At 36.0% G+C, this 14,858-nt stretch overlaps 2 protein-coding genes across 2 annotated transcripts; one reads left to right on the forward strand and one right to left on the reverse strand.

The window, feature by feature from the left end:
• The first annotated feature begins 2,277 nt into the window (after positions 1 to 2,277).
• On the forward strand, positions 2,278 to 4,354 carry LOC128858136 (ras-related protein Rab-18-B). The gene is made up of 4 exons (XM_054094142.1): positions 2,278 to 2,464; positions 2,564 to 2,735; positions 2,828 to 3,088; positions 4,106 to 4,354. Exons 1-4 carry the CDS (start codon positions 2,406 to 2,408, stop codon positions 4,199 to 4,201), a joined length of 588 nt encoding a protein of 195 aa, XP_053950117.1. The 5' UTR covers positions 2,278 to 2,405; the 3' UTR covers positions 4,202 to 4,354.
• Positions 4,355 to 7,125: 2,771 nt separating this feature from the next.
• Positions 7,126 to 11,635, reverse strand: LOC128858135 (RNA-binding protein 25). Its single transcript, XM_054094141.1, has 9 exons — positions 11,335 to 11,635; positions 11,140 to 11,272; positions 10,970 to 11,078; positions 10,032 to 10,901; positions 8,785 to 8,965; positions 8,614 to 8,723; positions 7,806 to 8,479; positions 7,341 to 7,747; positions 7,126 to 7,273 (listed from the first exon to the last, which is right to left on the reverse strand). Exons 1-9 carry the CDS (start codon positions 11,395 to 11,397, stop codon positions 7,181 to 7,183), a joined length of 2,640 nt encoding a protein of 879 aa, XP_053950116.1. The 5' UTR covers positions 11,398 to 11,635; the 3' UTR covers positions 7,126 to 7,180.
• Positions 11,636 to 14,858: the final 3,223 nt, after the last annotated feature.

A 14,858-nucleotide genomic window follows, 5' to 3' on the forward strand; every position in this document is an offset into this window, starting at 1 on the left:
CTTTTCTTATGTTAACATAATTCTTTACAAACTTTTTCGCTACAGATTTTTTTAAAATTCAGCTTTTTATTTGTTTATTGCATGATCATATGCTTGTAAACAGTCACTTTGCGCTCCCATCCCCCCCTTAAGTTGGTGGGTGACTAAAGCATTAAAGTCGAAGTACCGATGCAACAGCATTGAAGTGTTCATTTTCGATGTCAAAAATATGTTTGCCCTGACACTGCTCAAACACATACTAATGGAGCAATTTCTTCTATTTTCTAATCCATTGGGTCGTACCGAATAATTACTTAATGGATATTTCAAAGCATATCTTCCACTCTACCTGTAATTTCCATTTAATGGAAAAGTTTGATTAGGTATAGAAGCATGATTCAATTATTAAAGGTTTGCTCAATAGTGACATTCGATTTTTGACACTCCCTTACAAAAGGTTGTATTTAAGAAGATGAATAAAGTAGAACAAATTAAATCCTTTTTGGTAAAAATGCCGATTCCGGCAGATGATTTTTTATGAGGAGCTTTTGCAGGCTGGTACTGTGTTTTGCTTAGTCTCCTCTGGACACTTCATCCGTCCAGGGGAAGGTGGGCTCATTATAAACAAGTTCCGTCAACCGCAACTGTTTTATAATGAAATATGCAAAGTTACCGATCGCGTCGTGATTATCCAATATTCTCCTCTTTGGGAAATGCTAGTCTTTGCAAAATATGAATTCCGTCTAAAACACTATATCCGATCTCGGATTGCGTCAATTACTCTATTATGTTCTGACTTAAACGGCATACTACCCTAGTCCTGAACATACTGATGAAAACTATTTAGCGAGTTGTTGCTCGTAAGCATACCATTTTGAAAATGAAATGTTTTTTCTACAAATTTTACTTTTCCTCCACTTTTACTCAAAATTTCTGGAGCTAGCAACCCAGTGTCTTGCTAAGGGAGCCGATTTGTCAAGAGAGAATGAGAAAGCTGCTTACTGAGCAAACCTTTTATCATTGAGTCATGGTATAGAAGTAGTCTGCTCTCATGAAAGTAGGAGTCTAAGAGTACGTTTACATAGGCAGTGATTAGCAATAAATCCACAAAAATTACTATACTCCTTCATGTATGGCAGATTAGTTGCAAAATTGACCATCAGCTGTCAAGACTGTTTGAAAGGGTTTTCTTCATAAATATGGACTTGCTGAAATATTATAGTATTTTTGCTTAGTTTAAATACTATTAACGAAATGAAGGAAAGATAAAGAGAAACATTAGTTAATTTAGTTGCGTAATTTGCTGCTAGTAGTAGAAAGTTGGAGGTAATCCGTACACGACATCTACTGAGGTATGGTACCAAAACGCATAAGAAATTCATTATTACATTTTATAATAAGCAATAACAGGCCAAAGCCTCTATGTACACACGCTTTTCTTTCCCGGCGTCCATTTTGTTTAGTTTTTATTTTGACTTTTCTCTTTACATTTGTATAATAATTTTCGATAACACAGAAAGCACAGGGTTGTAAGGATAAAAGTATCTTTATAACCTACGATTATTTTATAAAACCATATGTCCAGTGAGAAAATACTTTCAAATACGGATTATAAAGTAAATAATCTAGTTGCATCTGAACCTATTACAAAAACAAATAAAATTAAATGTTTTAAGCTAAATATGTACAAATATTCAAGATTACTTTTATTTTAAATTTTTGATGGAAAGTGTAGTGAGTACACATCAGAATTTGACCACAATGTATTATAGTATATCGGTTTAAAAGTATTAAATAGATTCAAAGCATTCATTAACCGAGTTTTGAAAAGGAGAATCAATTTCGTTATGATTTGTGAATATATCGAGCTCAATTGAGTTCTAGTAATAGGAGCATTTCGCACATACAGACTCTTAAGAAGACCAACATAGAAAATTCTGAGCAACGAGAGCGTGTGGGAATATTAAAGAAAATCCTTTCAAGGAGAACGGCACAATCAACAACACCACGCAGTATATCGAAGAAGGGAGATAAAGGTAATATTATTCTCCTATTCTGCAAATTAATATCAAACCTTTTTTGCACTCTTGACACTCTGCAAATTAATATCAAACCTTTTTTGCACTCTTGCATTTTTTTGTTAACCCTCTGATTGGAATTTCGACATTCAAACCTCCATATTGCAAAAACGAAATATATATAAATTTTTGTTTATTCTAAGGTCTTGCGTATATTCGCCTTGTCTAGATACAAACTTCAGTTAAAGTGCTGCCAAATCATTTCATTTGGGCATGTAAACGATAGTATTATCGACGTTATCGAAGGTGTCCCATAATTTGTAAATCAAATTGGAATGCATATATTTATTGCGTATAATCTATTCCATTATTTAGGATAATTGAATCTCTGTGTAATACAAAATTAGGATGACCGACAGAACAATTAAACTCCTAATAATTGGCGAAAGTGGTGTTGGAAAGTCTAGGTATGAAATGCTCGAAATATAACGAGCCAAATAAGACAAGATGTTAAATATGTACCTGTGCGTTATTGAGCAATAAATTACTAAAAAATTAATTTACAGTCTCATCCGCCGATTCGTCGAAGATAAATTTGATGACAACCACGACGTTACTATTGGAATGGATTTCAAGAGTAAAGTAATGAATATTGATGGGCTGGAATATAAATTAGCGCTCTGGGATACGGCTGGTGCTGAGCGATTTCGCAGCCTTACTCCAAGCTTTTATCGAAAGGTTGAAAATAAAAATTAATCAAAATTGTGTCAATGCACAGTCGATGCCTTTTAGTGTACATAAGACCCCAATTTAAATTCTCATATTTTTAGGCGTTGGGAGCAGTACTAGTATATGACATCACTAACCGAGAATCACTGACAAAGTTGGAAGCTTGGCTTGCGGAGCTTGAAAATTATAGTGATAATCCCAACATTGCTACTATTGTCGTTGGCAATAAAATCGACAAGGAACGCGTTATAAGTCGGGAAGAAGGGCTGAAGTTTGCACGCAAGCATAGGGCTCTGTTTGTTGAAGCATCAGCAAAGGGAGACCAATTTGTGGCGGACGTATTCAAAGAAGTTGTAGAAAAGGTGATCAGAGAAATATTTATACATTTTCCTCATATAATTTTATATATATGCTTGTCATGTGGTGTCAAGAGGCTCTTCATAACAACCATCTGCCGTTCAGTGGCAGCTTAAAGAAAACTGTAGGTCGTCCCATTACAAATTGGAGAAGGAGCTCGACCAAACAGTCAGATTCCGATTGCATTTGCCCAAAAAAACGAATTTCTATAAATTTCGATATCCAATCTGTAGATCATATCTAGATATCCGGAAAGTGTAGATCAAAAAAAGTACTTGGATACAATACACTACAGATAAATATCGAATACCCAGAATAATTAGATATAGAAAAATATTGGCTTAAAGCTTAAGCGCTGTTGGACGTAATACTGCAGACATATTACTAAAATAATGTCTTGGATAACAGTTTCTGTTTAAATGTGGTACCTACCTCGTATGTTACCCACCAAAAAAAAAAAATGTTACACTGCAACGAACTTAATATGAAAAACTTTATAACTTACTACAAGCTCTTTTTGCGACTTTTTCATGCAAAAATGCTTTGCTGATATAACTGGAAATTTTGAGCACGAAAACTGTCTGCATAGTAAAATTTTAGTTCGCAATAAATCGTTAACGAGTCCCATTATCAAAGGCCTTTTCTTACCGAAATGTCTGTAAACCATTACTTTATAGTAGTATTATAATTTGAGCACATAAAACCTATGGGCTTAACAAATTTTCTAAAGATTTCTTCTGATATTATATTTTGACGATATATGAATGTAACGAAATTTTCGAGATAATAGAAGTATGCCGCCCACCCCGTTTCTATTGTTTTGAGATTTCACAGTACTTATGTAATATATATATATGTAATAGGCGCGTGCATCCTTTTTTGGGTGTTACTCCGAGCTCTCCTCTTTGTAGCGTGCGTCTTGATGTTGTTGCACAAATGTATGTAGTATATTATATATAATAATGTTAAAACTTATCAAATTATTTTTATTAAAAACAAATACAATTTTTATTTCAATTTAGATAGTCACATCGGACTATTACAATTCATCACAAATCGCCAATACTATCGATGTGAATGGAGATGACGATTCTAATGTATCAAGTTGCAGGTGTTGATGATAAGTAGTTAAATCAGCGATTATGTAATTTTGTAAAAATAATGTACGTATATATAAGACAAACTAACATGTATTTATAGAAAATTTATAACTCGATTGTGTATTGTGTATTAATTCAATGATAAACATTAAATAATCTCACACAAAACTGCTTTACTTAGCGAAAAAAATTTAAAAGATGATTGTATTAATGGAAATTGCACATCATTTCAACAGTATCTGTTATCGGTGTTTTTGCGTGTTCTAACTCGGAGTGCCAATGATTCCAATTCAGCATTTCAACAGCATCAGAATTTATTTTTAGCATCTCTTTATTCCATTCTATACTCATTTGGGAAAAATCTGAATCTCTTGGTTTTTTGAGTATTACTAAACGTGTTCATGCAGGGAAACATTTGTTGCTTCAACTCGTTGCTTGTTTTGCTCGTGCTCTTATAAGATATCCCTGGTCGTACTTCCGAAGGATAGGCCTCTTCTGTTCACCAAGCGTTAGCTAGTGGCAATAGAGCTGCCTAAAATTATATATGTTTGTAAAATAGTGAGCTATACCAGTTTTATGGGATATACCCATACTCTCTAACGGCAAATCTTGCTCGATAACTTTATCATTGTTTTCACATGAAAATGTTTCGTCAAGTGAGCCGAGAAGAGAAGTGGCGAACAGAAGAGGCCTTATTCCCTTGCAAGCTAATCATATATGTTGTTGTTTTTGTGGAACAGCTTACTAAACCCTGTCTGTGCGATGTAGTCAAGGGTAGTCTGCGCGTAACTCATCTAACGGTAGACCCAGAATGCATGCTGTTTCGACAGGTTGGGTCTAGAGGGAGAGGGGTGTTAGGTGAGTAGGTTTAATAGGGTATGTGAAGCGATGGTTAGTATCGTGCGGTTTGCATTCACTTGTTGGGCATAAATTGGGTATGTCGGGATCAATTCTGGATAGGTAGGAGTTCAATCTGCTACAATATCCAGAACGCAATTGAGATAAAGTTATGCGCGTCTGAACCTCTTCGTCTGCAATAGATGGTGGTTGAACTCCGTCAACGGCATTCGGTCTCCCGAAGAATGTCGTTTACTGTATTTTGTCCGGTCCAGTAGTTGTAAATGTATTTTGTCCTGGATCTATTTAGTGTAGTTAAGAAATGCCTCCTGACGTGCCTGAGTTTGGGTGGCTCGGGCTCAAGCAAATGCCTGCAAGGGTGCTACCAAGGAGAAACTGCTTGCTAAGCCATTATATTTCGCTCCTTAACAGGTAGCTTTGACGCCTCATTGTGTAGGTGTTGCAGGGGGGAAATAAGAAGACATCCCGTGGCTGTGCCGGTAGCACTATTCTGACAAGTTTGCAGCTTTATCCCCTGCGAATCACTGGTTACACGCGACCAGATAGACACAGCAACCCTTCTTTGTATTTGCCACAAGTACTGCCGGCAAGCGTCTATAAACAAGGTCGCTTAATCATCGCTAATTTGTTGTTGCTTTCACATAAAAAAGTATTGAATCGAAAGCAGCAAATATATTTTAAAATCCTTATATTATATTAAGGGGTTGCCGTACGACGACATACTTAAAAAAAAGTCTTTAATATTTACCTTTTGGAGTGCCTAAGAAAGTTTCCATTGACTCAAAAAGCTGTAAAACCCTTTGGAGTAACGCTCAAGAGTTCTAGCGTCCCCGCCTCATACTCCACTTTTTCACCTTAACTTCCGCACAACATAGCTCGTTAGAATTCTACTGTGATAGAAATTTAGATGTCAACAGCATTAGCGAATAAGTACGAGCAAATTACACTTCTTTATGAAATGTGTGCAAAGCCATCAAGGCTAACTACGGGATGCCTTCGGTGTACTAGATAGGGCTTCAATTACTCCAACGAGATCCAGCATAAACACTTACCACCTTCTTAAGCTCCCGACCCCGGAACGCCTTAATCGGAGTCCAACCACCACCCACAGAAGATGAAGCGCTTCAGCTACTCCGAGAGACCCGCGTAACCTTGGCACAATTACGTCCTGCATACTGTGGCAGGTTATACTCCTATCTATTTAGAATTGCCTCCGACATACTAAACATATGTTCAGCATGTGAAGGCGCGTCGCGCGATACTAATCACCTTTTCACATGATCTGTCAAACCCATTTATCAGACACCCCTCCCCCTTGGGCCCAAACAGCAAATTTTCTGGGCTTACCGTTAGGTGAGCTCGACAAAGACGATCAGTATCTACATTGTACCGTTGTTGTTGTTGTTGTAGCAGCATAAGCGTTCCCCATACTTACATACGGGAGTGCTGCTGGAGTGGCAGTCCTTGGCCGGATATAAATCCGGGTCGTTTCGGTAACGACAGTCGGTTCTGTCTTGGAAACTTCTTCATTGTACTGGCAGAGTTTAGTACGCTACTAAAACAACAACTGGATGCCTTTAAGTTGCTCAGTTGATTAAACGCAACACTCGCGCCTATGAAGAATCTCATTAAGAATACGGAGCCTCGACAGAAAATTTAAATTAACACATTTGTTAGAAAGCTAAAGTCAATATACAGGCTGCTAGCGGGCAAAGCCAACAGTTAAAAACAAAAGACAATAAATAATTGGGGAGTACACTTCTGTTGGGTATTTTGCTGAGCTTCTCGTCTTATTTGTGGCGTTCGTCTTGACGTTATTCCCTCGGAGGTTTACCATTGCCTGCCGAGGGGCGACCGTTATTAGAAAACAATGTTTCTTCATTTCTGGTCTTTCACCGAGATTCGAACCTACGTTCTCTCTGAATTCTGAATGGTAGTCACGCGCCAAGCCATTCGGCTACGGCAGCCACGACCAACAGCTACCCCTATTAAAATCTCATTTACATGACTTACGAACAAGAGAAATGTGTCCAAAGAAGCTAAAATCATGGCTTAAAAATATAATTATAATCCGACTTCTACACTAACTGGTTTGATTTTGTTTTATTTATATAAATATGCAACTTAATATTACACATATTATTTACCTATACCGATCTTTTTTGCATCTACTTCATAAATTAGCAATCTCCACATTTTAACCACGAATACTTCTGCTTCTTCGTCTAGGACCTAAGTAAGAAATATTTTCATTCGTTACGAATGCAGTTCTCATAATGTTACATTCTTCATTAATTACCATTTGCACATCATCCAAAATGCTTTGCGGCGAACTTCCTGCAAGCACCTTAGAACATATAAAATCAACTAGTGTTGGCTCGGGTTCTCCGATATATTCAATAATTTTTTTATTTATCCAGGGTCGAATTTTACGTTCCATAAGGTTGTTATCAATTTCGTTGCGATCGAGTTTATAATTAAACAAATCTTCCTTTTGCGTAGGAATCCTGTCAATGATGCTTTTAATGTGGCGGCGCTTTTCATCATGTATTCTAGTATTATTTTCCTCCTTTTTGTTATTCACTGTTTCTGTAGTGGCAGTATCATTCTTACCATGTTTTCTTGAAATAGGTTTTCCCGCATTCGAGTTATGGCGATCTGTTTGCGATGCGCTGCCTCCACTTCTTGATTGATTGTCATCGTAATCTGCAATAAAATAAAAAAATAATTTATGCGAAATCGTTGAGGCATACAACTTATGTACCTAATGGAACTAATTTTCGCCTCTTAGAGCTACTCTCATCATCTATGTCCTCGTCAGCGTTAAATACACCGGTGGACTCAATTCTCTTTTTCTTGGAGTTCGCGCCCAAGTTCAGACTTATAACGGGTGCCTGTGTGGGCGGTGTAGCAGCATCTGCATTCTGAGTTCTTGAATTGCCTATACTCTGTAATGAACCGGACGGTGTAGAGTTGCTTGCGTGTGTATTAGATACGAAATCACGTGACTCAGAACCATGGCGACTGTAGTGGCTTTCAATATTTGATGCTGAATCTGGTCTAGAGTTAGCATCATCATTTGAAATTGACTCTATGGAATACGATTTGGCTAGAGCATTTAATTCACCTTCATCATTTGAATTAACATCAAGGGTGTGACGTTTGCTTTCAATTGATTGTAATTTTTCTCTTATTCGTTCTTTCTCACGTTCTTTACGTTGTAAATTTTCCAAATTTACATCAATTAATATTTGAGGTTTATACAATTTTTCGTGCTCCTTCTTTGCTCTCTCATATTCCTGAGTGGGGTTTTCATATTCGCCACTGAAAATTTTATTTCGCAACTCTTCTAGTTCTTCTTGTTCCTTGTTACGATCTTTAGCATCAAGATCTGCTTCTCGAACGCGATCTCCCAATCTTCTTTGTAGTTCTCGGCCCCTGAAAAGCAAGCATGCACATCAAAAAATACTCTCATAAATACTAACATTTTCGATTTTTTTATGCATACATATGTATATACTTGAGAGGATACTGTTTTAAATGTGCGTAAATTATTTTTATAAATATCTTACTTGTAGTATTTATGATCGTCTCGCTCATCATCATAGTCTTCAACGAATTCTTTAAGTCTTTTCGCTTCCTTTTCTCGCTCCTCAAGCTTCATTTTATCTTTAATGCGTATCTTGAAAAAGTTAAATTTTTAATCAGCAACTTTTACATCAAGGTGTCCACAACATATTTACTTTTTCATATTCCTTAGCTTTTCGCTTTTCTCTCAACTCCCAATTTTTAAGTCTTTCTTGGTATGCTTCTTCCTTTTCTCGTGCTTTCTTTTCAGCCTTTTTACGCTCCCGAAGCTCTTCTTCAACTTCTTTCTCTCTATGGAGATCTTTAATATTTTTAACGATTTTTTCCTCACGTTCCCTAAATCAATAAATATAATATTATTAAATTATGCATTCTATTTAAGCTTATGGAAAAATGTATCTAAGTTGTGGAGCTTCCCAACTCTTTATTATGAAGTACATTAATAGCGGGGTAATAAAGTACTGCACAGAGATCATCGTCGAAAACAATAGTTTGTTTAAAATTTTTTTATAATTGTATTGCATTGCCGGTAGTCCGGTTCTTGGGTAATTCTTGACATTTTATAATAGAACAATGACAATTGCATGCGCACATGGTTGAATAAGCAGTAATTTATTACGAAGTATCGCAGGGTATGTGCGATTCCGTTGCTTAGAAAGATTTTCATTTGTTCATTAATTAACAGTTTCAAATCGTATGGTATTGATTTTACCTTACCATTTTCGGGATTTGTCGGATTATAAGAGATTTATTTTCACAATGTTCCGGCCTACAGGGTCTGTAACGGCAAAAGGACATAACCTCACAAAACGTTTACGAATCACCTACCGCGATTCCACTGTACTCGGAAAAACTATATTTTGAGACTTTAAAGTCTATGCAGGCCGGTTAACCTCTTCTGGCAGATTTGACAACTGTGCAACTTTTGGAGCGATCTTATGCATGAATCTTTCGATGTAGAAAATGCTAAATTGGCGCTCCCTTATTCTCGGCGAATTTGACAGAAAACCCGCCATCACAGAAAATAAACAAACCTTTGTGTGCATGTTATTTTTTGTGTGAATCAATAAGTGAATATTTTGATTTTAAAATGAGACGAAATTATTGAAAATAAGTGTCGAGTATTAAATTGTGAGAACGCGCATAAATTTAAATAATTTGTTTGCGCCTTTTCTTCCACATCTTTTCATTTGCTTTGTTTCTGTGCCGAAGTCACTGCCTGGGCGAAATGGATCTTGGCAAGGTGCATCTATAAAGGTGCTGGCGCTAGAGCAGCAAAATCATTTATGTGCATTTAGATTTCTGTGATTCTTACTGTCAAACAAGATTCGATATGAGTTGATCTAGTGTACCACCTTGAATATTCGTTTAAAATAATTTTATATTACTTTTGCATGTTTACCTTTCGCGCTCTCTTTCCCTTTCACGTTCGCGTTCGCGCTCTCTTTCTCGTTCTTTTTCACGTTCTCGTTCCCTTTCTCTCTCACGCTCTCGCTCTCTTTCGCGTTCCTTTTCCCGTTCTCTTTCACGTTCACGCTCCCGCTCTCTTTCACGTTCTCTATATTCGCGATCACGCTCTCGTTCTCTTGAGCGAGATTTACTTCTTCTTCTTCTGCTTTCTCGTTCTTTTTCTTTTCTGTTTGGGGACAAACTATTAGAATGACGTTCCTTTCGATTTACCACTCTTTCGCCTTTTTCAGCAGAGTGTCGCTCCTCAACATCCCAATCTTCCTCACTAAGTTCGCCCTTAGTGTGATCAGACACTTTTCGGTCTTTTTCTCTTTCTCTTTCCTTTTCATGTTCCCTTTCCTTGTCCTTCTCCTTTTCTCTCATTTTCTCCTTCTCCTTCTCTCTTTCTTTTCGACTTTCATCGGCCTCTGCTCTTTTCCTAAATTTTCCAATTTCGCTACTAATTAGATTCCTTTTTTCTTCCTCCAGATTTGTTTCGTGAAGAACCTTTGCTATTTTATCTTCTCCGCGGACTGTTTTAGGTTTATTAATTCTGTTACCATAGACGTCTCCCCGAGAACTGCCATCGAACTCTTCAAATTCATGCTTATGATCATCAAGTATTTTTTTCATTTGATTAAGACAAAAATCATCTTCAGACTTTTCATCTACCGCTGATATATTAACTCCATTTTTTAACTCCTCTTCTTTATAGTTATCCAATAGAAGTTTATTTTTTGCATCAACTTTGGCTACAAGCTTCTTCCCATCAATATCTAGTTCACTAAGAAGGCGAACAGCTCGCATACCAGCATTAGGTCCACTGTTAAAAATTGAAAACAAATATAAATTTATATTTTATATATCAATCTAACAATCAATAAATCTTACTCATATTCGCAGAAACCAAAAGTCGACACTCGTTTCCAATTAACCACTACACCACAAGCAGACAGAATCCTTTTAATTAAGGCTTCAGGCACTCGTTCACTTATGTTTCCTATAATAATACGATATGTGGATACAACAAAAAATACAGTAAGATTTCCAGCTATACATACCAACAAAAACTGTAATTATAGGACCGCGATATTGGGGGACCGGATCGGGCATTCGCTGGTAAACTGTAGGCTGGGAGCTGATAGTAGCAGAACCTCTATAATTCCTCACTGCTGAAGGTATGGGAGGCATCATCTGTTCAAAAAATATACATTTGATTAATACAAAATCTAGATGTGTTTTATATATAAACTTACATGAGGAGGTGGAATATTTGGATTCATATACGGTGGTATAGGTGCACGAGACGGGTAAGACATTATGCTGGTGTTAAGTTGCTCAATACAATTATTTCAGTTTAATAATATTAGTTTTATAGGCACCGATGATAACGACAGCCGGTTTTATTATAACGCACATAAAATTATTGCAGTATGTCGATAATTAATTTCAGTAAATGAATTTTTCACTCCACACATTTGAGCAAATCCAAATTTAAGGTTTTGCCACACACTGCTTGCCGTCTTATTCCAATGAAATGATGGCGGACACGCCATGAGTTGCCAGACTATTTGACAAAAATTAGTTATGCATTTTTTCTCAGCATATTTTCGTAGTTGGGTATTCATTGAATGGGACAGTACAAAATAATCATAGTTTCCTTGAGTAGTAAATTAAAAGCTTACCAACTCGCAACAGTTATAAAAAAATTGACAATATTTGAATATTGAATATGAAAAGGAGCTTTAACACATTGCCATAAACTTAGCCTGGAATTTGTTTAATAATGTCACAAAAAAGTCACAATTGTTTTTCATTTGCATCTATCTTGAATACATTTCATCTGGTAAGAAAATATATAATATACAAATGGGTTGATGTGAAAAAGATAAAATACTCACCATTGCTTGATTCAATTGATTGACGGCAGCTCCACCAAGATTTTTTCTAGTATTTAGCTATTAAAATTATCTGAACACACAACTTTTCAGATAGATATTTATTTGACTAATATTTTCGTTTATTGAATTCCTAAATAATGAAGTTTAAAGTACGTTCACATATGTACTAGGCACCACTAAATCCTCAAAATTAATCTACCCGTTCACATATGGCAGATTACCTGCAAAATTGAGAATAAGTTGTCAATATTGTTGTGAAAGGTATCTCTTCATAGAAATTATTTTGGAGGAATATTTCGGTGTTTTTGGTTTCTTTAATTATTATTAACGATATGAAAAAAAAGACATGGAGAAGCAATAGTTAATTTAATTGCGCAATTGGCTGCTAATAATAAAAAGTAGGAGGAAATCCGTAAACGACGTTTACTGAGGTTTCAAAAAATTATGGCAGCAATACGCATTCGAAATTCGATATTACATTTTATAAGTAATAAGAGAACACACGTTTATGGACACACGTTTTTTTCTATTATAAGAATGCATAGTTAATAAAACCTAACAAACATTTTATTAGAATTATGTCTACAAATTTCTTGTTTTGCCGGCGTCAATTTTATTTAGTTTTTACTTTGACGTTTTTCTTTACACGCCCAAAAATAATGATCTATTACACAGAAAACACAGGGTTCTATGCTAAAAAGTATGATTATTATCTAGGATTATTTTATAATCTCAGATTTTGGGAGAGAAATTGTGTATGGGAAATCGCGCTTTTTAATTACGGATCGGGAGTTAACCACGAAGAAGTAAATCATCTACTTCTATTTGAATGTATTACTATTAAAAGACTCGGGGCCTCGCCAGAGTGAGCCCGTTGCGGTAACGTGTTGGATTGGCAGCACTGTTCTCAGAGGGATGTCTATTGTGTGAATTACACCACTTTTGTAGCAGAATTACCACTCTTTTTGCAAAATTGTATTTCTACGACATCTACCACCATCAGCTTAAAATCTACCACATTTAACGATTTTCAATGTTTTCAATAAGTAGCACCTGAAATGAATTTTGATGTTTTTCAAATGTTCCCATAAACAAGTGCAGTATGTAGTACAAAATACTTGACATATGTCTGAATCATAAGAAATTATAAAGCTATTATTATTCTCAAAGTCATTATGAACTAAGTCGAACGAATCGAATGATTTATCTTGGTGGTTAAGAAATAGAACACGGCAGATGCTTTGAATAAATCTGTTTGCATATGACAATTTGTCTAAGTATGATACATACACACATAAGTATATTTTTTTAATTTTTTATGAAATAACGATACTTTTTTTGACATGTCTATGCAACGATGAAATTTGTTTAAGTAGGATACACATACACATAAGTATATTTTTTTAATTTTTTATGAAATAACGATACTTTTTTTTTGACATGTCTATGCAACGATGAAATATGAGTTTGTAACTCTTTTCCACTGTTAATAATATGTAAATCTACCACAATTTTTAAGGCTTGTTTACAGTCAGCGGAGTGGTGCTGCCACAAAGAGAGCATTGTCGTATACAAACAAATCAGTTGTTCTGTATTGTATGGTGCCAACATTGTATGATAGTGTGCTGGACTCAGAAAAAGTGGGGAAGTAGAATTTGGCCGACTTTTGTCCGTACTGGCAAGACGCGAGTTTATTAAGTTTTTATAAAATAAAACGTCTTTGAATAATTCCTCTGAGTTCGACCATTGTTTCATTTCATTAGATTAAAAGTCACAAATTAATGGCAGCTCAGCTTGGTTTATTTATTATATCAATTTATCGCTTTACTGACGTTGACGCTTAACTTACGCCCTATGCGCTTATTAACTATCGTAGTTTCTAGATTTGGCAACTCGTATCTTCTGGCGACTTCTGGCTTGTCATCTGGTGTCAAGGCGAATTCATGTTTTTGTTTTTAGCATCTCATTGGATAGGTCTTTGTAACCAGTTGGCTCGCGCATTAATTCGTATTTGGCCTTAAATTAAGCTTGTGAACGTGTAAATGTAAAGTAAAGAGTTGAAATTAAATAAAGCAAGATGTGTTGTCATTAGTTATGACTTTTATTTAGCAATCCAGTGATCGAAGTCAGGGAAGCCAACGAAATTGGGACAAACACATCCAAATGTTCCTATTGACCCATCGCTCGGCTGTACATAAAACTACTGACCAATCACTCGTTAGGGCCACCTATCCAGCGATTTAAGGCTCCTGGGTGATTTAACGTTCGGAAAAGGTGCCGCTTCTGCAATGGGAGAAGGTTGTCATTGGGAAATACTGCAAAATAACAGGGGTGAATTACACCATAATGTGAGGCAACATACCCTATATAATGAGTAACAAGATGAAGAAATGATTTCACCGTGCTGTGAACTCCGAGGGATCCAGCGAAGGAAGTTTGGTACTTCTTTTTAATTCGCAAGAAAAGAAACGGTTGAATGATTAAAAAATTAAAAGGTTGAATGATGCAGTGTATTGCATTCTGCAATGCAAAACCGGACAAGGGAAAGTCAGAGCAGTTTACTAAGAGAGATTTCGCAATTTGGATCGAAGAATTTGTATAGATCCACCATTTTTGTAATGTTTTTAGTTACTTGTTTTCGTAATTTTGTGAGCTCAACGCAGGCTTAACAATGAAACAAGAATTTTAATTATTTCTGAATTAATTCTATTTCATGAAACGTGTTGATAATCCCCAAAAATTAATCATGTTGTTGTTGTAGCAGCATAATCATTCCCCATACATATATGGGGAATGCTGCTGAAGTGACAGTCCTTGGCCGGATTTAAATCTGGGTCGTTCAGGTAACGTAGAACCGACTGTCGTGGGAACGAAGAAAG

Source organism: Anastrepha ludens, chromosome 3 (assembly GCF_028408465.1).
Source record: "Anastrepha ludens isolate Willacy chromosome 3, idAnaLude1.1, whole genome shotgun sequence".
Classification (NCBI taxonomy): domain Eukaryota; kingdom Metazoa; phylum Arthropoda; class Insecta; order Diptera; family Tephritidae; genus Anastrepha; species Anastrepha ludens.